Below are 23,119 nucleotides of genomic sequence, written 5' to 3'. Positions count from 1 at the left end.
GTACCTTGATGTGTGTGAAGGGGGAACAAGGGATTGAAATGGAGCTGTGCATGAAGACGATGCCCTCACTGGCTACACACAGAATATTGATGGAGAGTACACTTCATTGATACAAAATAACCTAGTGCTACCTACAGACCAAACTTACTAGGGATTCTAATAGTCTTTCCCTTTTATAAATAGGCAGGAATTAAATCATCTCTGTGTTACATTACACAGATACATGTATTCACAATCAAATTTCAACACAGCAAACAAAACTGGCATACAGTGAGAAAATAACAAAAACATTGATATCGGAAGCAAAATGTGCTGCATACACTCACTCATGAAAACTTCTTTCACACAAGCCTTTCAAAAGTTTCAATAAATTGGGATAAGAATTCCCCAGGGAAGGCAAAGCACTTTCTGAGTGCGTCACATTTCTTAAAGGCTTGTTCAATAAATCAACCAATTTGAAAGAGAAAATTGCACAAAAAGGTCAGCCAACTGTGGTGTGTACAGATTTAAAGATTGCAGGTATGCATGTTTTTACCTGGCCCAGGTGAGACAGGTATTACCTAGCAGAGGAAGGGAAGTTATTCCTGGTCACCGTATGTCAACAGTTTCTTACTTAACACTCCAGACATGTCCTACACACGTACTCCAAGAATGTAGGGTATCCTCAGAATTCAAAGTTTACATCCGAGACTAGTCCACTCGGGGAGGAATCTAGTCCCACCACTGGGTAACAGGAAATCTGTCTGTCTTGTTGACACACACCAGAGATAATACATAATCTTCATACAATATCCACTGACAGCTCGAGGCATGTAGATCTATCCACGACACAATCTCTGCTGTCTTAGATTTGTGTACTACTTACTGCTGTTTTAGATCTGTGTACTACCTACACAGGAACAAAGGACTCAATCTGCATAATACATGTACCACCTTGTCTAAGGCCACTTACAAAGAAAACTCTTACCTGCTTGTGGTTTCTTCTCTCAGTTTGTAATTCCCGAGTTATTCGTTTAAATTGGTCTTCCTGCATAAAACAAAAATTTACACCACTGAATCATGCAGCTAGTATATATCAGACACAATCTCCAAACATGCTTGTTGTCAAACTAATTAAATTAGGCAACTTTAATTCAGTGATTCACTCCATAAAAATGCTGCCCCCTTCACTTGTAACAACACAATGGCACAGTGTTCTGTGGTACATCCAAGCTATATAAATCCATCTATAAAATGAAACTATTATTTTCCAATTATACACAAGTTATCCATATTATTAAATGAAGTTTTTTTGTCCAAACTGACTTCACCTGTGTCACATCTTGAAGGTGAGATGTTTCGTCTGATTAGATATTTGTGTAAATCATTCATTGACCAGGTATGTTAGGTAGGTGCATTTATAAGCCATTAGAGTAGGCTGATACCTTGTCATAACACGGGGGCCACCCAAAGGGGCACTCAGTTCAATAACCAAACACAATGTGAATAAAGATAAGTTCACATATTTCATTTTCCACAATAGGCATGCAATGGGGAGATTGTTTTCACAACATTTCGTATAATTCCTGTTACTGGTCTCCATTGTTACCTGATTTATACCCAGTTACATGGTGGAAGTTTGAGACAGGTAAGGAAACCACAGAGCTCACTGAGTCATTATACAGTTTATGACACAAGACAGGCTATATAAAACCCACATACTTTTTTTTTTACAACAGGAACAGGAAATAGACACATGTTGCATAATCATGACTTTAGTCTTTTGAATAAAACTATTAAAACTATTATTTAAAATTCCAGTAAGACCATGATGTCACCTATATTTTACAAATGTCAAAAATTCTAATTTTGGGCACTCTTAATGATAATGAAATATCTTGCTTGCGTAAAAATTCAGAAGGGAAGTTTTGTCAGAGATTGAAGTTACTTCATAGAACTGTGAACAGTCGGAGGCGTTACTTCTGCCTTATGACAGAGCAGCATATTTACCAGCACCATAAACATGATAAAATGATCCTGTTCAAACTTCCCCACAAGACATTAACTTACATACCATATTCTAGCACATACATGTTATATATGCATATGGATTAAGGCAAAGCAGTCTTAAAAATCAAATAATTATTGTATCTTACAAATACTGATATGGTACAAGACACAGAATGATTTGACCAAACTAAGCGGAATGCTGCATACCTGTGCCTTCACAGACTTCAACAAGCTGGAGCTGGATTCATTTCCAAGGGTTCTCTCTGGGGTATGGATTGGGGTGTTCAGATAAAAACTGTCTTGGTCATATGGACCCACCGGCATCTCGGAATCAAAACATGGGTCTCAACCGTCAGACGGACCTAAATCTCTGTAAACAAGGAAGCAGATAAGGTATATACATGTAATATTGGAACATGGACCTGTACTTATTATGAGCAAGGTCAATAACAATATTAAATTTTTAATTCCCAATTTATAAAAGATATCTGAGAGAAGTTGCAAAACTGAGTGTAAAAAGAAAAACACTAAAAACTAATAATTTAGATGTTATCATATTAATTTAGCACCTTTCTCCTTCAATCTGCAGTTTTTCATTTTCATTTATTCAAGTACCCAAAAATACACACAAACTTTGGCCAAACAAGCATGACCAGCACTCAGTGAAATTTTTTAAAATGTGCAACATTGTGCATTTTTCAGTAATCTGCACATAGTGATACACTAAATTATATATTCATGGTGAAAATTAAAGTCATGCAATAAACAAATACTTTTCTATAATAAGGAATAATAATAATAATAATAATAATAAGGAATCATTCTTTTAGTATAATGATATGATCAAATATGGTAGGGGAGGGAATGATTAAAGTCCAATAAAGCCCAAAGGGCTACGATAGATCACTCCCGACCGTTTTTGATCACCTAATATTATTTAAAGAATGATTCCTTTTCACTTTTATTTATATAATTTTCAGCAATTGTATGGGTAAATTTTTAAAGTAGCCTTTGATGAAATGTATTGGACTATACATTACAAAATCAATTTGTATTGTTTTCACAAAGTCACTGGAAATATTAAAATATTAAAAGTAAATATTAGAGCATAATATATACTGTCTACATGATTCTGAGACAGTCTGGGGTTTTATATGATCTATATAATCTCAGATAATCCAACAAATACTGTCGTTTCCTCTAATCTCCCAATATTTTTCTTGGACTGAATTTTTTCATTAAAAAAAAACAAGGTTTATGGTTCACATCTTTATTTGAATGCATGGCCATGTGTCTTCATGCACTGTATCTAAATCCTATATTTACTTCTTCTTTTTTTTTATAAATATGCCTTTATATAATTTCACTATAGTTTGCAATAAGACCAGAAGATCTACAGATTACATACTATAAACATATCTACTTTTGAATTATTTACTTTATTAAATTAGAAAAAGTAAATTCTTGACAGTTAAAAAAAAAAATTATCATAGTGCCCCTTGAAGGCCCCAACAGGAATGTCAATTCTTCACCTGAGCAGCACAATATTGCTTTTATCATTCTGGAGTTTTGAGGCCAAATAAATTACAATGTAGGCCCCAAGAGGCTTGATTTATCAACATGTGTATGCGGAATCAGTGTAATACTTCATAAATATGTTTTACGCATCTGTTTTATTCTAAACCCTATTTTTTCTCTATCTCACTTTTCCGGACGCCATGATTCAACATGGCGTCCACACAGGTGTAAACTGTAAACATTCAACACAGAAAGTTTTTTCAAAGGAGTGGTATGGAAATTCAACATTAATGAAGGCATGGCTTGTTACATTTCATTTTAAAGTTCGTGACCAGTATATACTCTTCCCTGATTGCTCTTTGTCGTACTTTATAATACCGTGTCGGTACATTTCAAACAAAACATAATCACAGGTATTCAAACTTTTCGGTAGTCGGTCGACAGTAAACTTACATCTTGGTTTTTGGTACCGCAGATTAAGGGAATGGTTACAGAAGAAATATAAAAATTTAAATTGTTCAATGAAAAATACAGTTACTTACATCTGCTTGTGTTTAAATTCAACGTGTACGATGAAAAAATCGTGTCTATATTTCCATACAACATCAAGATTTTGATTGGCTATTCCAATAAAAAAGATCACGCCCTCTGAAAAGACTTGTATCCAGAGTTGTCGTTCGTACTTTTATAACTTTCAATATACAATGTATTATTATTTAGGAAAAAATCTTCTGAAATATAACTACTATATATTATTTGATGAAAAATGCTATTTATACAAGTGAAAAAAACTGGAATAGATTAATAATGATAATTTTTAAAAAAAATAATATTTCAAAAAAAACTGCATGCATTGGGAAAAAAATATAGCAACGTTTGAAATATACTTCTCATGTTTCTTTTTTTCAAATTGAGTAACTTGTTCTTTTTAACTTTTTTTATTTTCTGATTGAGTGTCCGTTTTTTAAGTATTGTCAAATTTTTGACTAACTTGTATTATGTCTCTTTTATTGTTAATTAAGCCCCTTTAGTTCACGATTTAAAAATGGGCACGTACTTTGGCAATCTAACTGGCTCATATATGTGGAAATCAACAACTTATAAATGTCAAACTGTAAGTTTTGCCAATACAATCTGTGAATATTCTTTTGAGACCTGCATCAAGTTCAACTCTTTCGATGCATATAGACTATATAGCTGCATAGTCCATTGTCTTGTGACAATTGGGCACCAATAAAACTTAACAGGCTTTTTAGCTACATGTATCTTGTTATTACAATAACAGTTCTAGTTATTCCATAAATTTTATGAAATATTTAATACGAAATATCTTTTTCGTAAATCTCGATATATTTCAAGTAGGGTATTTATATCTTCATCGAATGAAACATCGCGCTTTATAGCGCTAGTAGTATAGTTTATTTATTTATAGTTGTCACTGATATACGCATATAATATCAACAGCACGAAGAAAGTGTAGAGTCATATGTTGATTTTAACACAGTATTATGATGAATGAAAAAAAACACATGATTAATTATTAGGTATAAAATAATTGATATTTGATTTGACGTTTTTGCTTTACACAGCCATATCAGAGGCGGATCCAGCGATTTGGAAAAGGCAGGGGGGGGGGGGGGGGTGGGGGTTTTGGTTCCAACTGATGAAAATCAATACGTGCAAAATTCATTACTTGTCAATTTAAGTTAATAAACTAAACAATACATTTGAAAGCGCGGCTTTAAAAAGTAAAATGAATGCGAGTACTCGTACTTGAACGTCGTTTTACTCGATGGCTTGTCGGTTCAAAACTGTAACTGTATGAACTATAATCGATTTTTTAAAGAAATAGAGTAGAAAATTAAATACATTGGAGCTGTTATTGTAAATTTGTTTTTTTTTAGCAATACTGCTGTACTTTATTTCGATAAAAATTCGATAGGGTTTTTCATATAAGAACAAAATTACGATACGTTGTACTAAATTCTTTAAATAAGCAATTTTAAAAGCATTTATCAGAGATAACTACAGTATTTATATTATAAATGGGGAAAATTGCCTTTAAATAGGCATTAAAAGTCTTAAAAAAAAATTCACATGCCCAAGAGAAAGGGGGGGGGGTCCGACCCCCCCCCCCCTCTGGATCCGCCAATGCATATCGACTTGTAATTGTTATATTTGCATTAACATATTAAAATATTTGCCTCGGACCCCCCCCCCCCCCCAACAAACAAACAAAAAAACCTCTCGCCCCCCCCACCCTTTGAAGAAAAAAAGGCATGGATCCGGGCATGATTGAATACGACTTTATGGCAGTTTGATATAAATAAATTACGGTATGTGACATTTCATCCGTCTCTCTGGGCAATTTTTTTCATTTCGTTGATGTTGGCCTGTCTAGATTTCTATATTATTTTTCATTTCAGTCTGTGATTTTTTAAAAATAAAAAATGAATCATTTTCCACAAAACCATGATAGAAGCGATAATTTATTTGTAAGAAAGAAATGTTGTTTGCCTATCATTAGAGTTGTTTAATAATTTCCCCCTTTTGAGTTGTTAATCTCTTTAGCTCTAATCTATATTTAGGTTATTTATAAGTGTATTCATTTAGAAAAGTTCATATATTGTAAATTATCGGTAATTACATGTACGCACAATATATCCATGTTTTGAGGGAAAAAATCTTCACATTTTATAAGTGCAGATACCCGATGGGTGTGGTCATAACGACTACGCTCCCGAGTGTCCTTATGACCACGCCCATAGGGTATCTGCACATAACCATCAATATTATATGGGGTAACTACTACATACCCTACAATTTTTTTTAATCCGCCCACTATCTCGAGTAAAAACAACATCAACAAATTTGTTGTTTAGCGCGTTCATAATACTCCACGGTAAGAGTTTCCTCCAGATCAAAATTGCCAAAACTCAACACGGATAAATGACTCGACTAACCTAGTTCGTCGAATAAATCTCATTTTTAGCTCGAAACAAAAGGCTTTGTCAGAAAGACTCTATTTTAATATTCCTCTCCATGTTTTCGGCCAAGTAGAGATCGTCATGTTAAATAAAATAGGGGTATCGTGTTTAAAGTTTTTATAAAATGTCAATCACGTGATAAGAAAGCGTTTGAATAGAAAACTTGTTTTGTGGACAGAGTGAATAGCGGTAGCCAATCGAATTGGACATTCACGGTTTCGCGACATGCATTTCTCAAATATTTTTTTTTTTTGCTCATTGATTGATTTTGTTCAAAATATATATGTACATGGTTTTTTTCAGCCACTTTTATAAAACATACATTGATATAGAGTATCAAATAAGATTTTAAAAAACTAATTACTTTCATTAATTTAAATTTGATTTCAATTGTTTAAACAGAAACATTGCACAATTTAGGGTTCGGAAATATGAAATTGTGTTAATAAGTTTAATTCTTTGAAGCAAATATCGATACTATAAGTCGGAAAATGAATGAATATGAAATAAGAATATAACAATGAGAAGACGATCTATTCATTAGGGCTATGATTTTTTTAAATTTTTTTTTGAATTAAGAATAATTAATCTTTGTCGGGGATAGAAAGTCATTTTGGAAATTCACGAAGTACAATATACATATATAAAAACCAACGCATTGGCACCGTATTGTTTAGAGGCAAGTGCACTCCCGATATTAGATATAATAAATAATCGTAAATTATGGTACAAGTAACTTACCCCATGATATTGTTGATTGTTTTCTGTTGTACTCCTTTTCTGGTACGTGATTGCATGGATTGTAGTTGTTCTAATTCGCGAGCCATAACATTTGTCATTTACTAGTATATAAATAGTGCCTGTTTGGGAGGATAACAGTTGAAATTGACACCCCGAGGAAACCATTGTCGACCGACGCGAAGCGGAGGTTGACAAAGGTTTTCGAGGGGTGTCAATTTCAACTGTTATCCTCCCAAACAGGCACTATTTATTTTATTATACTGAATGTCTTAAGGAGTCTCGGGGGAGAATGTTTCAAACATACGATTTCCTTTAAATTTTTTACAGTGAAATGTCAGCTTATGAGTAAACTATGTGCAAAATATAAAGTAAATTGACCGGATAGTTTATCTGTTTGTCGCGCTCAAATTTTGGTCGTATGTCCGATTCATCACCGACATTTTATATAGGATTATACTGGAAAATGAGGGTTTTCATTTTCAATTTCATATTTAAAAAATTACAAACATACGATTTTCTTTAAATTTTCAGCGATGGAAGGTTAATTTATAAGTAAACTTTTCGCCAAATTAAAACGAAGTTGACCGGATGGTTTTTAGGCTATCCGCCCTCATAGCTTGATCTTATAAACGTGCCGTGCCAGCCATTTTACCTTATAGAATTGTATAAAACAAAAGGATGTTTACGAATCAAATTTAATTTTATTTGTATTAGAAGAAAAAATACATTTCCACTCACACAGAACGTAGAAGGGTCGCGTATATGTTTTTATTTTGCAAATAATAGTTTTGATTTTAATTATTGACGCTGCAATAGAAAGTGCACGACGTTTATTTTTGTCAATTGTTACGTCAGAGTATCAACTGACGTCATCGTAAGACGTTGATTCCGACGACAATAACGTCGATTTTGAAGAAGCGGCGAGATGATTAAAATACTTCTGACATTATTCTAACGATTCTATACACTAAATATAATTTTTTGATAAGTCATTTTTTTTAACATAAAACGTTACATGCTAACCTGTATATTTGAACATTTTACTTTACATTTGCGTTTTACGACAGTAATGCGCAAAACCCTGCGCAGAGGGCGCAAAATTTTAAACCCGCTACCGACCTTAATATTAGAGTGTTTTTTACTGCTTTTATTTAGAATTCTACGCCGAACCGTACGCGCATAATATACGCGCATGTAACAATTCGTTGTGTTACCCGTTGCTAAGTGTGTTGCTAAGGCTGAGGGTAATAGAAGGGATTGTCAACTGTGTCTTAACCAATCAGATTTCAGTATTAAACATGAAAGTATAATAAATTCATTTGTATCGATTTAAGGATGGTGGGGGATGTATGAGTTCCTACATGTATATATTTGCATTTCCATTGTTCTTTCCCACTGTAAGCCCATACGGAGGAGCTGCAATTATTTCTCTATAATCGCAATTGCTCTGTCAGTATACTATGACGTCATAAAGGTGTAACGTTATATAAACTTTTCCATGACGTTATAGATTTAAACCACTATACGATACATCATGTGTTTTCTCCAACTCCATTAAAATTGACGTATTTACATGTAATATTAAAACATGTTTTTGATAACATTTTAAAGGAATTACTGTTATATAACATATCATTGATTCTGTTAACAAATCTATGTGAATTAAAAAGATACATTACAGTCTGAATGTTTACTTTTGATGTAATAGCTAAATGTCAAGGTCTAGGCTAATACAGGGTATTTGCTAGTGGTAAAATGCAAATATTAGTAATAAACAACGATTATGTAGTAAACATGGCGTTATGAATAGCAACTGCTCTGCTGGCATATTTTCCATGATGCGCTAGCGCGCATCATGGAATATGCCAACAGAGCAAATGCTATTCATAACGCCATGTTCACTAAATAACGTTGTTTATTTCTTAAGTATATATACCCGGCAGTATACATTTATTATCGGGTCTTCGCAATATTAAGTTATGTGACTACTTTTTATTTCGTGTATTGAGATCTTACAGTATATGTTGAAAGTTTAATTCAAAATTTGAAATTTGATAGTTTACTTGGAGTCACAGCTATTAGGTTATGGTAAATGCGTACAATCTAGTGACTAATGGGAAATTAAATCTATTTCTAAGTTGGTGTAGTAGTTTACAGAATCTGTCGAGGTTTGCCGAATGTTCTAAAGGAGTCCGACTTCCCTTTTTGGCGTAAAACATTTATCTTTAATTATACTATTTGTTACCCACATTGACATATCTTAATAGTGTACACGTGTATAGTGTTTCATGGTCTATCGACTTGTTTATTTTTTTTTTTGGAGGTACTTACAAAATGAATAAATCAATAATTGTTTACACAAAGAACTATATATACATGAAATTACAAGATTCAAATGTAAGGAGCCGCAATGTACGTCATTTGCAAGAAAAATATTGGTCTGTTTTCAGAAGGGGTCTTCTTAAAATCACAAAAGTATCCGTCATTTCATTTTATAGCACTCCCAAAAAAATATTTAGATTAAGAATTCGTACAAAAAGTTATAGGGAATAGAAATGTGTTATGTATATTTCTCTATGTGAAAATTTCAAATAATTTACTTCTACAATATGTATACATTATCACCCTTTTGAGGGTTTTTTTTTTCATGGCGTCACACGCGCACAATATTAGGTAGACCTATATGGATATGTTATCTCACTGATCATGCAAACAGTCGATTTTTTTTTAATTTTAGATTTTTTTTTATTGTATTAGGTGTTTTGAACGATGGCCTATTTTCGGAGGGAAAATACGCTGTGTGTTTTACCCTGCTGCTAAAAAGACTGAAATTCAGGGGATGCGAAAAAATCAACACCGGTTGAAGTGCTCTTTACATTTAGGAGGCGCATTGTGTGTAGATGTGCCACCAAATACGAAAACACTCATTGACTCAAAACCCACCGCAAATGAAAGGATCCGATGTACATAAACAGATAATTATGTAGATGTAGACAACAAGCAATAGATTCAACAGTAAATATGGCAGACGTTGGAATGTCAAGATGTGTCGATCTTCCTGAGAGAGTAAGTTAGTTTTATACGAAGCCGCCAACCCAAGCGCAGTGCGGATGCAGTGCCAATAACAATGATTCATAATGTTGTCATCCGTTTGAACGGTATCGCGTTTACTCTGCCAATGATAGAACAAAGGCAGATTAACACAAAGTTAATGGAAAAAAAAATATAACACTTTTGAAAGGGATGGGTATTAGCTAAAATATTTGCCCATGTCAATCAAATAATGTCAATACAGTTATTCAAGAGTCAGATAAAATGTTGAAAAAGCTTCGATGTAGATAAACCGTACAGTAATATTTGTTTCATTTAATGTTGATGCTAATTGTGTTTTGTTATCTTTTTCAGCCCACATCAATAGAAGATTTTGTGTTTATGAAGCCTATCAGCAGAGGGGCCTTTGGGTTTGTAAAACGATGTTTTCTATGTGTAATTTACATATGAATGTAGATAAATTTGTCCATGATTCTGTTTAAGTACATTACTAACAGTTGTCACTTACAAAAAAAAACAACAAACTATCACGTCATGGTGAACCTTGCCATTCACAATGGGCGAAAGTTTACTATCATAAATAATGCATGTTTCTGAAATCGTTAATTACACCATTTTTTAAGTTCGTTGCATTAGAATGCATTTTTATTAAAGGAATCCATTTTTAAACATTGTGAGCTGTATGTATAGAATTCCTGAATTATTCGCCATTCAGGTATTCTTGTATGTCAAATAAAACTTCTGATTAGCCAGTACACATCACGACATGGTGAGTTTTATATTCATGTGTATCATTTTGTTTCACTTGATAAGGAAAGTATTTCTGGGTCATAAGAAAAACCAAGAAAACAAGAAGTATGCTATTAAAGTGATGAAGAAGTCGGACATGGTCAACAAAAATATGGTGAACCAAGGTAAAGAAACTTCAAGTAACATAATATACACAAAGTTATGTTAGAGAGAAAACTCAAGTAGTGATAAGATGATAAATGTAGGATCAGTTAAAAATTGCAAGATTTTCTAACAGGGTTAAAACTTTCTTATCATTTTTTATGAACATTTCCAGAATAAGGAGTCTATGTGAATCCATTTGTTCTCTGCATTGCTTTCAAATTTATGAAGTCTTAATTCTATTTAACTGAAAATTGATTTGTGAACTTCAAGAAACTTATACCGCAGATTAATTTGTTATAATTCAACAATGTTTGAGGGATAAAGATGCATCAGTTATTGGAATTTTTCTTCCAGTGTTGGCAGAACGAGATGCCCTGGCGTTGTCCAACAGCCCCTTCATTGTGCACTTATACTACTCCCTGCAGTCCCAGAACAACATCTTTCTGGTAAATAATGAAATGTGTATTCTGTGGAAAAGGTAACAAATTGTGTAATCTCTGGTAAAAATTGTATTCTATGGTAAACGATGGATTGTATATTCTCTGGAAGAGAAAGGATTCTTTATTCTTTAATAGAGAAGGAGTTAGGTAATCTTTGAGATAAATAACAAATACTGTATTCTCTAGCAGGTAATGAACAGTGTATTTTATGTAGTTTAATTCTTGTAAAAATCCTTTTTACTTAGACCTCAAACTAAGAGCTTCATCCAAATATTATTAATTTCTTAAATGATGAGGCCATTTTATGAAGGAATTGTTATTTGACAAAGACATAAAGACTATATATGGTATTATGCATTTCTAGCCTCCAAAACTGAAGTTTTATAGAGAGCTTTAAACCATTATTTTAGACCATATCAAATATAGTTCTTTGCAGATTAACCTAAATTAACATCACTGAAGAATAGTGTTTATTACTGAAATGCAAACCAAAAAATTGAAGCATTAAAGACTATGATGCTTTGTTTAAATAGAAGAAATGAATGTTCTGTTTCAATAGATAATGGAGTATTTGATTGGTGGTGATGTAAAAAGTCTGTTGGCCATATATGGTTATTTTGATGAAGACATGTCGCGCATCTACGCTGCTGAGGTCACCCTAGCTCTCCAGTACTTACATTCCCATGGCATCATTCATAGGTAATATCTATGTAATTTGACAGATTTTTAAATTCAAGTTTATTTCACTGGTAAACTCATTATAAATAGACTGATTTGTTCGTGTCACAAAGTGATTTACAGGTGAAATAATTGATGATCCGAGAATCCTCCATAGATCTGTGAAATCATGCACTCTCTTAGTCTGAATTATCATGCTTTATACACAAAACTGGACCATTCTTAGATGCATGCTTCATGTAAACATTGATCTCCTGTTTAACCATTCTTAGATGCATGCTTCATGTAAACATTGATCTCCTGTTTAACCATTCTTAGATGCATGCTTCATGTAAACATTGATCTCCTGTTTAACCATTCTTAGCTGCATGCTTCATGTAAACATTGATATCCTGTTTAACCATTCTTAGCTGCATGCTTCATGTAAACATTGATATCCTGTTTAACCATTCTTAGATGCATGCTTCATGTAAACATTGATATCCTGTTTAACCATTCTTAGATGCATGCTTCATGTAAATATTGATATCCTGTTTAACCATTCTTAGCTGCATGCTTCATGTAAACATTGATATCCTGTTTAACCATTCTTAGCTGCATGCTTTATGTAAACATTGATATCCTGTTTGACCATTCTTAGCTGCATGCTTCATGTAAACATTGATATCCTGTTTGACCATTCTTAGATGCATGCTTCATGTAAACATTGATCTCCTGTTTAACCATTCTTAGCTGCATGCTTCATGTAAACATTGATATCCTGTTTGACCATTCTTAGCTGCATGCTTCATGTAAACATTGATCTCCTGTTTTACCATTCTTAGATGCATGCTTCATGTAAACATTGATATCCTGTTTAACCATTCTTAGATGCATGCTTCATGTAAATATTGATATCCTGTTTAACCATTCTTAGCTGCATGCTTCATGTAAACATTGATATCCTGTTTAACCATTCTTAGCTGCATGCTTCATGTAAACATTGATATCCTGTTTGACCATTCTTAGCTGCATGCTTCATGTAAACATTGATATCCTGTTTGACCATTCTTAGATGCATGCATCATGTAAACATTGATATCCTGTTTAACCATTCTTAGATGCATGCTTCATGTAAACATTGATCTCCTGTTTAACCATTCTTAGATGCATGCTTCATGTAAACATTGATATCCTGTTTAACCATTCTTAGCTGCATGCTTCATGTAAACATTGATATCCTGTTTAACCATTCTAACTGCATGCTTCATGTAAACATTGATATCCTGTTTAACCATTCTTAGATGCATGCTTCATGTAAACATTGATATCCTGTTTAACCATTCTTAGATGCATGCTTCATGTAAACATTGATATCCTGTTTAACCATTCTTAGATGCATGCTTCATGTAAACATTGATCTCCTGTTTAACCATTCTTAGCTGCATGCTTCATATAAACATTGATCTCCTGTTTAACCATTCTTAGCTGCATGCTTCATATAAACATTGATCTCCTGTTTAACCATTATTAGCTGCATGCTTCATGTAAACATTGATCTCCTGTTTTACCATTCTTAGCTGCATGCTTCATGTAAACATTGATATCCTGTTTAACCATTCTTAGATGCATGCTTCATGTAAACATTGATATCCTGTTAAATAAACTATCTGTGGTGTGTAGGGACCTGAAACCAGACAACATGCTGGTAACCAATGAAGGCCATCTCAAACTCACAGACTTTGGGCTCTCCAAGATCAACTTGAATGTGGGTAAGGCAACCGGACACTGAATCTAAGATTACCTAACTGGTAACGCAACGCTCCATGGTAAAATCACTGATTTTTCCATAGAGAGCATTGGTAAGTGGTAATTGAGAGTAAGAAAACAAGTGTAACTGGTGGACTTTGGACTTTCTTTGATTGATTTGAGTATTGTTATTGGCAACTTCATATGACAGACTTTAGACTTTCAATGATTAAAGGAAGTGAACATGAAAAAATTATCAAGGGCTCAAATTTGTTTGTTTGATGTGTATAATGATATCTGAAAACCGTTTAGACAGAGCTTTCCTCAGTAAAAAGATATACCACTTAGAATAACTTATTCTTGCAATCCATGAGCGCTGCCATATTGTTAAAATCATTACCTCCCTGCTGGGTTATCTCTAAGCATCTAAGAGAGGGCAGCACAGATGCTGCCGTCAGTGGGACACATTGCATTTTTACACACTTTTAGTAACAGAGATAAAATGCCATACAAAATGTGAATGGAGACTTGAAAGGAATGTAAAGAGTTGTCATTTTAAACGGTGTTTATGGAGGAAGATTTTGGATCTCAGAATGATGCATTCCCACCAGCAGTTAATGTGACATGTAACTAGAATGGAATGTCCGTGGATCAGTGTTATTGTGACCTATTTTTTCTTGCACTCGGGAATTTCTTGTTTATGAGTTTGAACATTATGTGTGCTACATAAATGAGCACACAAGGTGCATTGCACAGCATCCTGACTTTTAAAAAGTGTCTTAGTCCTGTTATTCTTCTGACAGCATAAACAGAACCGGCGTACATATCATCAAGATCTTATGTATAAAAAAAAAAACAAATCAGAAAAATTTCCAGGGCATTTAAATAAAAAGTAACGGTAAGAAATCCCACAAAGAAAATGAAATTACAATTTTTATATTAATTCAAATTGAAATCTAAAAACAGCATTTTATTTATGTAAACACTGACTGCCACATCTCCTTACAAACACCTGGAATGTGATGGTCTTAGATTTTACAAATTAATTTATCTACCGGTATTCATTTTTTGTACAAATCATAAATAGTTATCTGAGGTTCATTTATAGAAATGTACTAAAACCTTGTCTTCTCATGACAGTACACAAAATTTTTCTTCACATCAAGGCATATTTTTTCTTCGTAACTTTTATCAACTCTGTACATAAACACTGGCCTAGTTCCAACATTGACCCAGTCACCAGCAGCAATGTGGCTTATATACGTCAGAGAACAGATGCATGCTGGGGAATAATGGATTACCTCCATAAACCTTTCACTGAGAGTGTTAAATTGATAAAATCTCTTGATAGAAATAAACAAAAAGGTAACAGACCTCATTTTTAAGTTTCAAAAGGCTTTTAAAATTTATCAAGCAACAATTATTTTTTTCATGTTCACTTCCTTTAACCTGGGTGTTGGAAAAAAATAGACCTGAAAGCTAAAACTGACTGATTTTTGCCTCTATGTTTTAGTAAGGACACCTCAAACTGAAAGAAATATGGCTCCCTAAGTCTAATGTTAGTCTCTTTCCAGAATGTTTATATTGTAAGTATGGTGTGTACTATGTTGGTTGCAATTGTAATTGGTCAATCTTTTCAAGCAGGTCAGGGGTCAGGAGAAGTACACAGGACCCCCCTCCCCTACAGTAAGATGTCTGTCAACACCAGGACCCCGGGCCAAATCCTGTCCTTGAAGAGCAACCTTGGATTTGTAAGTTTTACAACACAGAGCTTGTTACTATCTATTGGATAAGAGGATAGATTATATACTTTTTGTCTCTTCGTGAATCTATAAAACTCCAAATCATTGACTCTGTGTGAAAAAAATTCTTCAGTAGTTCATTGCTCTGACTTGTATAATCTCCAGTCTAAACATGATTGAAATGTGATTTTTTATAAACTTGTAAAACCTCCAGTCTAAACATTGTAATGTGATTCTGTATAAACTTGTAGAATCTCCAGTCCATAAGGAAGCACAAGCTAAGCTCCCTGCTGGAGGAGAGTGGATCCCAGAAGTCATTCGGCTCCATTCGGTCCCTGAACTCGCCCCTGTGTCAGTCGTCAGCCAAACCTCTTTCCCTGAGGGACAGGGTGGTAAGCCAGAGCACGGTGGCCAGACTCACCCCTCCAGTCAAAAGCCTTACCCCCACCCTCCAGGACTCACTCAACTGGAGTCAGTCCTATGTCAGTGAGACCAATCAGATCGAGTCCACTCGGCTGTCTGTTGAGTCTAGTCATGTTCAGATTGAGTCTACTCAACTGTCAAGCCTCCAAAGTCAAAGCCAATCATTGCCAATGCTTAAACTGTCAGCTATTGAAGAAAATAAAGGACTGTCAACTATCTCCTTTGATGAAAGTGTATTTAGCTCAAGTTCAAGTGTGGAGTTTTCCATTTCCATTTCAAAGAAAAGCTGTGATTCCGTGTTTGACCAATGTAAGTCAGGAGACCGAAGCTGTGATAGTAACCAGTGTGAAACAGAACACCATGGTTGTCATGGGAACTGCTGTAACAGCCATCTGAAGGCACCATCACGGCAAGAGAGCATTTTGGATGATACACCTCAAATGCATCGGACAGACGAATCTGTGTGGAATTCTTACGCAGCACGTAATCTTCGCTCAATGCGTTATGGATCCTATTCGGAGGACAGTGATGACCAAGAAAACGTAGTCTATAAAAATAAACTGGAACTAGGAAACTCCTCTAGTGCAAGAAAGCTGAGTAAAGAAAAGCAGCTTGTCAATAATGAGGGCTGTAAAAGCTTAACTAAGAAAGAAAAAGCTTTGGAAGTCCAAAGAAGTAGAGCGAATGTAACAAGTAATTCTTTCAGCTACCACTCTGATGAAGAGGAGGCTGACCTTGACACAGTTACAAAGAACTGTGTCAGGAAGAGAAAGTTCTGTGGGATAGATAAGAGCCCTGCCCTTAAGCAGATCTATCCTTCTAACTCTGGACTGACTCAGGAGATTCAGGTTCTTGGTTTGTTTGGAGATGAGCATCGACACAAACGAAAACAGATAGGAGTCGCCAAAGACAGCAACATGGAGGCAGATGTTGATAGTAACCATGGAAACCAAATGACTACTCAGATTTCTGAGAGTCAAAGCAATTTTTCAATGAAAGAACCTGGCATACTAAAGAACCGCAACAAAGAAAGACTTAAAGCTAAAGTCCTTACGTTTCATTGTGAAGAGGAACAGGTGGCCTCCCCTGACAATGGAGTTGTTTCCCCTTGTAATCTGGTACCCTTCCCCGGACAGGATAAGGGGGAGGACCAGACAGAGGAGGAGTCCGTGTTGATGATGTCAGGGATAGACAACATCAGCATCAGTGACAACAGTGACAGCTCTCCTGACAGCAGAGAGGTCAAAGTGGAGGTCCAAAAGGTCAGTAGGTCATGTGATCCGTGTAAACTAGTCACTTACTAAGTCTGTGTATTAATCTAGTTGAAATATTGTTTTCATGTGTAACAATATACTGTGAATGGTAAATGGAATCATAAATCTTTAATTCTTATTTTTACTTTAATTCAAAGCTTTTAACAAGACATTAATAGTCACTAAATCAGATTCATCACCTATCAAAATCTAGACAACCACTTTTTTTGTCATATACAGAGTATTGTACTTTTTAGGAGAAGGTTATCACCAGAGAGACACATGTGCGGTTTGTGTCTCACGGGTCAGGGGACTGCCCGTCCTCACCCCTGGCTTCTGTACTGGCCACACCAGAACCAAGCAGACTCAAGGTTTAGACAACACTTAATGTTATAGCTTAGTCTCAATCCTGAATGTTAAAGCTTTAAGTTATAGTCTAAAGTCACAGTGTAATGTCAACGTAAAATACAAAGCTTAATGTCACATCTTAACATCATATCTTAATGTTATAGTAAACTGTCACAGCTTTACTTCACAGCCCATTTCACAGCTTAACATCATAATGTCAAAGCTTAATGTCATAGCTTATGTCACAGCTTAACCCCATAGCCTAACGTCACAGCTTAATGTTGTATCATGATGTCATAGCTTTATCTCATAGCTTAACATCACAGCTAAGTGACAATTCATCAGCTTAATGTTGTCTTGATGTCACAGCTTAAGTCTCATTTTAATGAGCTTGGGTATTGTTTCCTTTATCTGATGGAAATGCTCATGTTCAATATATATCTGTAATTAAAATATTTCAACAGAAAAATTAGTATAGCTACCATACAGTTATCAGATTTCCCTTTTTGGGAGTTGATTTTAATCAACTCTCCTATGCAGTTACTCTGACAAACCGAAAGTGAAACAGTGTTTGGACCAAAGCACAAATCATCGCCGTTGACAAAAATTAGTTCTTGAGAATAATTGATAAATCCGAAATAATGTATGCTAAAGCATTGTTTTTCAAGGAAACATATATATAAATACCTTGAAAATAGTCAGATTTTAAATGGTACGAACAATTTAGATATTTTTTGTAGTTGTATGTATTCTTACGCCAGAGTTCAATATACTCTCGTTCAACTCGACGCTCGGCTGTCTCCGTAAATCTCTGACAGGCAGAGAGTCTCTCTTACTTGTCGGAGATTAACGGCGAAAGCCGAGCGTTTGGTTGAACGAGACGAGAGTTCAATATTGCTTGGATCCTTAAATTTTCAAGAAATATTTCTATCACTGATACATAGTTTGATTTAATATATCATATCTTTAAATAATACTTAACATGATTCATATGGGGTTTTATCAACATTCTTGTGTCGAAAAAGTCTGAAAATTCATATTATAAAAATGTGCGTAAGTCAAATACAGATTAGAAACTACCTGTACTTGTCATGTAAAATAACATATCATTGATTTTAAAATAAATTACCATCGATAAAATCAACTCCAGTCAGTTCTTCGGTACTTTGATTTGAATTACCGTATCTTCTTTGATCTCCCTATGAATGAGCAAATTAAATGTGTAATGTCAAACTGTGATTTCTTTGTTAGAGGGCAGGATTTCAGACCCCCTGCACCCCTCTCTCTGCTCGAAAAATTGGGACACCTTTTATCCCCAAGACGCCTGCTGGACAGATGATGGGGACCCCGGTCAGTCACAGAACACCCGCCACCAGGAAAACCCCATTTAAGACACCGCGGAGTGTGAGGCGGGGCCGGCCTCCGGTCGATGAGGAGGAGAGGATTCTTGGAACTCCAGATTATCTGGCCCCTGAAATATTGCTCCGTAAAAGTCATGGTAAACTAGAACTTTTTCATCAAACACTTAATGTATATGACTATATTTAAGATCTTTTACCTCTAGTCTCTGGAATTAATGGTAGAAAATAGTTACATTGTACAACCAACTTTTACAATTCTACTTTCTTGTAGAACAACTACTGGGCATTTTTTTTCAAAACACAAAATTCCATAATTTGAAAAATACCCCAAAGCCTCTGATTACACTCTCTCTTTTAACTATTTTATTTGTGAGATTTTTTATGCATATTCTCTCAGTTATCAGTTAAAGTTAATGTGCATAAACCAAACAGGAGACAAAAACTTACAGCTGACTTGTTATAATTTTATGTTTGTGATTAATCAAAAAGTGGTTTCCAGGGGTGAAGTCACATAAATCAGGAATGTATAAATGTAACAAAAGATAAATCTTTGTTATGTAGACTAATGTCTGCGAATACACACACACAAAAAAGTCATGTACATGTAGATACACAATGGAGGTTTGACTGATGAGTGGCCTGTGTTTTTGTTGACAGATGAAGGTGTAGACTGGTGGGCTCTCGGAGTTTGTCTTTTTGAGTTCCTGACAGGAGTTCCACCGTTTAATGACCAAACCCCAGAACTTGTGTTCCAAAACATTCTCAACAGAGGTGTGTAGATATCATCTGTCTGATTACATATATATTCCAATAAACAGTCAATTCATAGTTTTTGTAATTCATTAAACAGATAGCTGGTTTATAAAGCACTTCTTGTAATATTTAAAGGATCTGTAGTAAATTGATATACTGGCAAACAGATAACTTAAGGTGGTATGAGACATCTGTCGATATTACCGGTAATGCAGATGAAAGTTCATTATTACTGAATTACTCTCACCTGTTTAGAATTTCTCAAATTTTACACTGTTTGTGCAAAAAATATGTTTTATTAATTTTGAAAGGTAAAGATTTTAAAAGCTCCAGGGAGATTTGAATTCATAACAATTTTTGGAAAAGAATAAAATTATATCAGATTTTGTTGTTTATTTTGATTGGAAATACATGATAATATGGAGGTGTCTATTAATACCTCCTTAGAACAGAGAGAACTAATAATTATAGATAGCTCACACTCTAGAGATCTGGCCCCGGGGCCATAAAACTTAGATGAGCTTACTTTGGATCTAAGTCTCACTTTTACAAAAGGAACATATGGTGGAAAAGTGAGACTGAGATCAAAAGTGAGCTCGTCTAAGTTTTATGGCCCCGGGGCCTGGTATTGACTTGTTATGGACTTGCTGACTTAATACTAGTTCTTGACTGAAATATAGATAACTCACACTCTAGAGATCATGTATTGACTTGTTGTAGACTTGCTGACTTACTAGTTCTGACTGACTTATAGATAACTCACACTCTAGAGATCATGTATTGACTTGTTGTAGACTTGCTGACTTACTAATCCCTGACTGACTTATAGATAACTCACACTCTAGAGATCATGTATTGACTTGTTGTAGACTTGCTGACTTACTAATCCCTGACTGACTTATAGATAACTCACACTCTAGAGATCTGGTATTGACTTGTTGTAGACTTGCTGACTTACTAATTCCTGACTGACTTATAGATAACTCACACTCTAGAGATCTGGTATTGACTTGTTGTAGACTTGCTGACTTACTAGTTTTTGACTGGTTTGTAGATATCCCTTGGCCAGGGGAAGAAGAGGAGCCTCTGTCAGATGCTGCCAAGTCAGCCATTGATGCACTACTGACCATGGAGCCCCAACACAGACCTAAAGAACGAGGTCAGTAGGTCATTGTGAGGCCATACAGGCTCTTGTTCAGGATTAAAGTCAAGGTTTGAAGAAATATCTATAGACGTAGGCCCACAAAGTTGATTAGATATTGTAGTAGCAAATCTATGCAAAGTCAGCTCCTATACCGTAGTATCGTTAGGTGTGATTTAGTATGCTATGGATCAGAGATGTTTGAGAACTAGTCCAAAAAAAAGTATTGATTACTATAGTTTCTCAGGCCTTGCTGCATTATGTCAATTGCTGCCAAGGTGGTTGATCTTAACAAAATACATGTCTATTGCTTATATAAAAAATTTTGGCCAAAGAAACTAAATATCAATTTCTTTTTACCCCCACCAATACACCGTTTTTTAACATTTAATGAATAACTGAGATCTGTACTCAGTTTATTTTCCCTGTGTTTTTTACCCTATGTTCTGTTACAGATGTGAGGAAGCTGAGCTTCTTTAGTGGTGTGGACTGGGACCACCTTCTTGAGGTGGAGCCTCCATTTGTCCCACAACCAGACGATGATGCTGACACAACTTACTTTGAAGGTAAAGAACTCTTCATCTCAGATGACTTTGCACCAACTTTATTAAGGATTACGTTTACTCAGGGGCGAAAAAAATTCTACTATTAAATAGGAACAAAAAACTTTTTATTCTACATTATAACCCTACTACTGTGGTGCTGTTTTTCACTTTCAAATAACTAGGTCAATGATCTACTTTTTTCCTCTGTTTCATTATTTATCTACCTTTATCGAAGCATAGCTTCCTCAAATAAACAAAACACGGATATCAATATTGATTTTTGTCAATAAAATTGTTATTTTTATTTTTTAAAACATTTTTTGACTTCAGGTATTGGACTTTGTAAAAATATTTTTTGAAATCTCAAACCCCGAGTAAACGTAATCCTTAAGAATGTGGTAAGATATCACATTTTATGCAAGAACATCATAGTCCAAAATATTTCTTTCTGCTGTGATCTAGTACTCCTAGGTATCTGATATTTGATAACAACAATAAGTTGTCGAAACCCCGTTTGTCATTGGTGCTTTGTGTATTTGTCGCAGCATGTAAATGTTAGTTTACCAGTACTGTATGCAAGTTGAATCAGCAATTTTGACTTTTTCTAAGTATGCAATTTTTTCTGCAGCCCGGAATTCCCAACAGCAGCTGATGGTGTCAGGAATAGATTTCTAGGATCTCAAAGGGAAATCTCCCCATCCAAAAGAAAAAAGATATTAGATTTTATTAGATATTAGATTGTTAATAAAAGCATGTGTATACGTTAGAAGATTAAAAGTCATTGTGTCATGTATGGATTACATGTTTGCTTTGTTAGATATGATATTCAACTTGTCTTAATCTGGAAGCTTTTATTACAATTTGTATATTACGTATTTTTCGGAAAAGTTTTAAAAATGGTCACAAAATTATATATCTACTATAAAAAAAGTTGATGTACCTTTGTGATTTTGTGATGGAATACACATTTTTATCTTGCATTGTAGTATTAAACTGAAAAGCTTCATGGAATTTAATACCTGTGCCAATTAAGAATGTCCATTCTTATTTTTTTGTGTCTGAATTTCAACTTCTTTCTTTGTGTTCCCGTGTACAGTGTATACAGCCAACATCAATAATGTCTATAATCAGCAAATTGTACCATTCTTACATTAATTAATACTTAGTCTATGAATTTTATTTGAGTATATATGAATACATTGAATACCAGACTTACATATGGCAGACAACATACTGGGATAGAGAGGGTAAGGGTTCCATAGAAGCATCATTTATTTAGTACATTCAAAAAAGCTATTTCGTTTTTGTAGGATTTAATATGGTGTTTTGTGACCGGGTTCTGCTAGGGGTGATAATCAGGATATATGGCTAGTCTGTTGCTGTAATGGACTGATTCAGTGTCTCGTTATTACACAATGTAATTATGGGTAGTCTGTTGCTGTAATGGACTGATTCAGTGTCTCGTTATTACACAATGTAATTATGGCTAGTCTGTTGCTGTAGAGGACTGATTCAGTTTCTCGTTAT

The 23,119-nt window shown here is 34.6% G+C and overlaps 2 protein-coding genes across 11 annotated transcripts in view; one reads left to right on the top strand and one right to left on the bottom strand.

Moving 5' to 3' along the window:
• Positions 1-2,338, bottom strand: part of LOC105321198 (splicing regulator ARVCF) — a 22,666-nt gene extending 20,328 nt beyond the window's left edge. For 4 of the 9 annotated variants that reach the window (XM_034456998.2, XM_034457013.2, XM_034457007.2 and 1 more), the window contains exons 1-2: positions 2,197-2,332; positions 968-1,027 (exon numbers count right to left, since the gene is read on the bottom strand). In XM_034456998.2, coding sequence (XP_034312889.2) covers positions 968-1,027; positions 2,197-2,313 — 177 coding nt within the window. In that variant the 5' untranslated portion in view covers positions 2,314-2,332. Of the gene's footprint in view, positions 1-967; positions 1,028-1,310; positions 1,374-2,196 lie in introns of those variants that run through there. The other 5 variants (XM_034457022.2, XM_020064462.3, XM_011419449.4 and 2 more) reach the window with 5 other exon arrangements.
• LOC105321199 (serine/threonine-protein kinase greatwall) lies at positions 2,248-23,119 on the top strand. 2 transcript variants are annotated; one of them, XM_020064468.3, is made up of 15 exons: positions 2,248-2,382; positions 9,993-10,301; positions 10,641-10,696; positions 11,100-11,200; positions 11,535-11,626; positions 12,180-12,319; positions 13,961-14,049; positions 15,668-15,777; positions 16,020-17,453; positions 17,702-17,815; positions 19,044-19,290; positions 19,811-19,924; positions 20,961-21,065; positions 21,503-21,613; positions 22,221-23,119. In XM_020064468.3, the coding sequence occupies exons 2-15, from the start codon at positions 10,257-10,259 to the stop codon at positions 22,265-22,267; spliced, it is 2,805 nt and encodes a 934-aa protein (XP_019920027.3). In that variant the 5' UTR covers positions 2,248-2,382; positions 9,993-10,256; the 3' UTR covers positions 22,268-23,119. The 2 variants fall into 2 exon arrangements, with proteins under 2 accessions (XP_019920027.3, XP_019920029.3); XM_020064470.3 differs by having other exon boundaries at positions 15,671-15,777; positions 22,221-23,117.

The sequence above is a fragment of the Magallana gigas genome, chromosome 5 (assembly GCF_963853765.1).
Source record: "Magallana gigas chromosome 5, xbMagGiga1.1, whole genome shotgun sequence".
Lineage (NCBI taxonomy): Eukaryota > Metazoa > Mollusca > Bivalvia > Ostreida > Ostreidae > Magallana > Magallana gigas.
The sequence above is the reverse complement of the archived record's forward strand: the minus strand, read 5'-3'. Positions and strand labels throughout refer to the sequence as shown.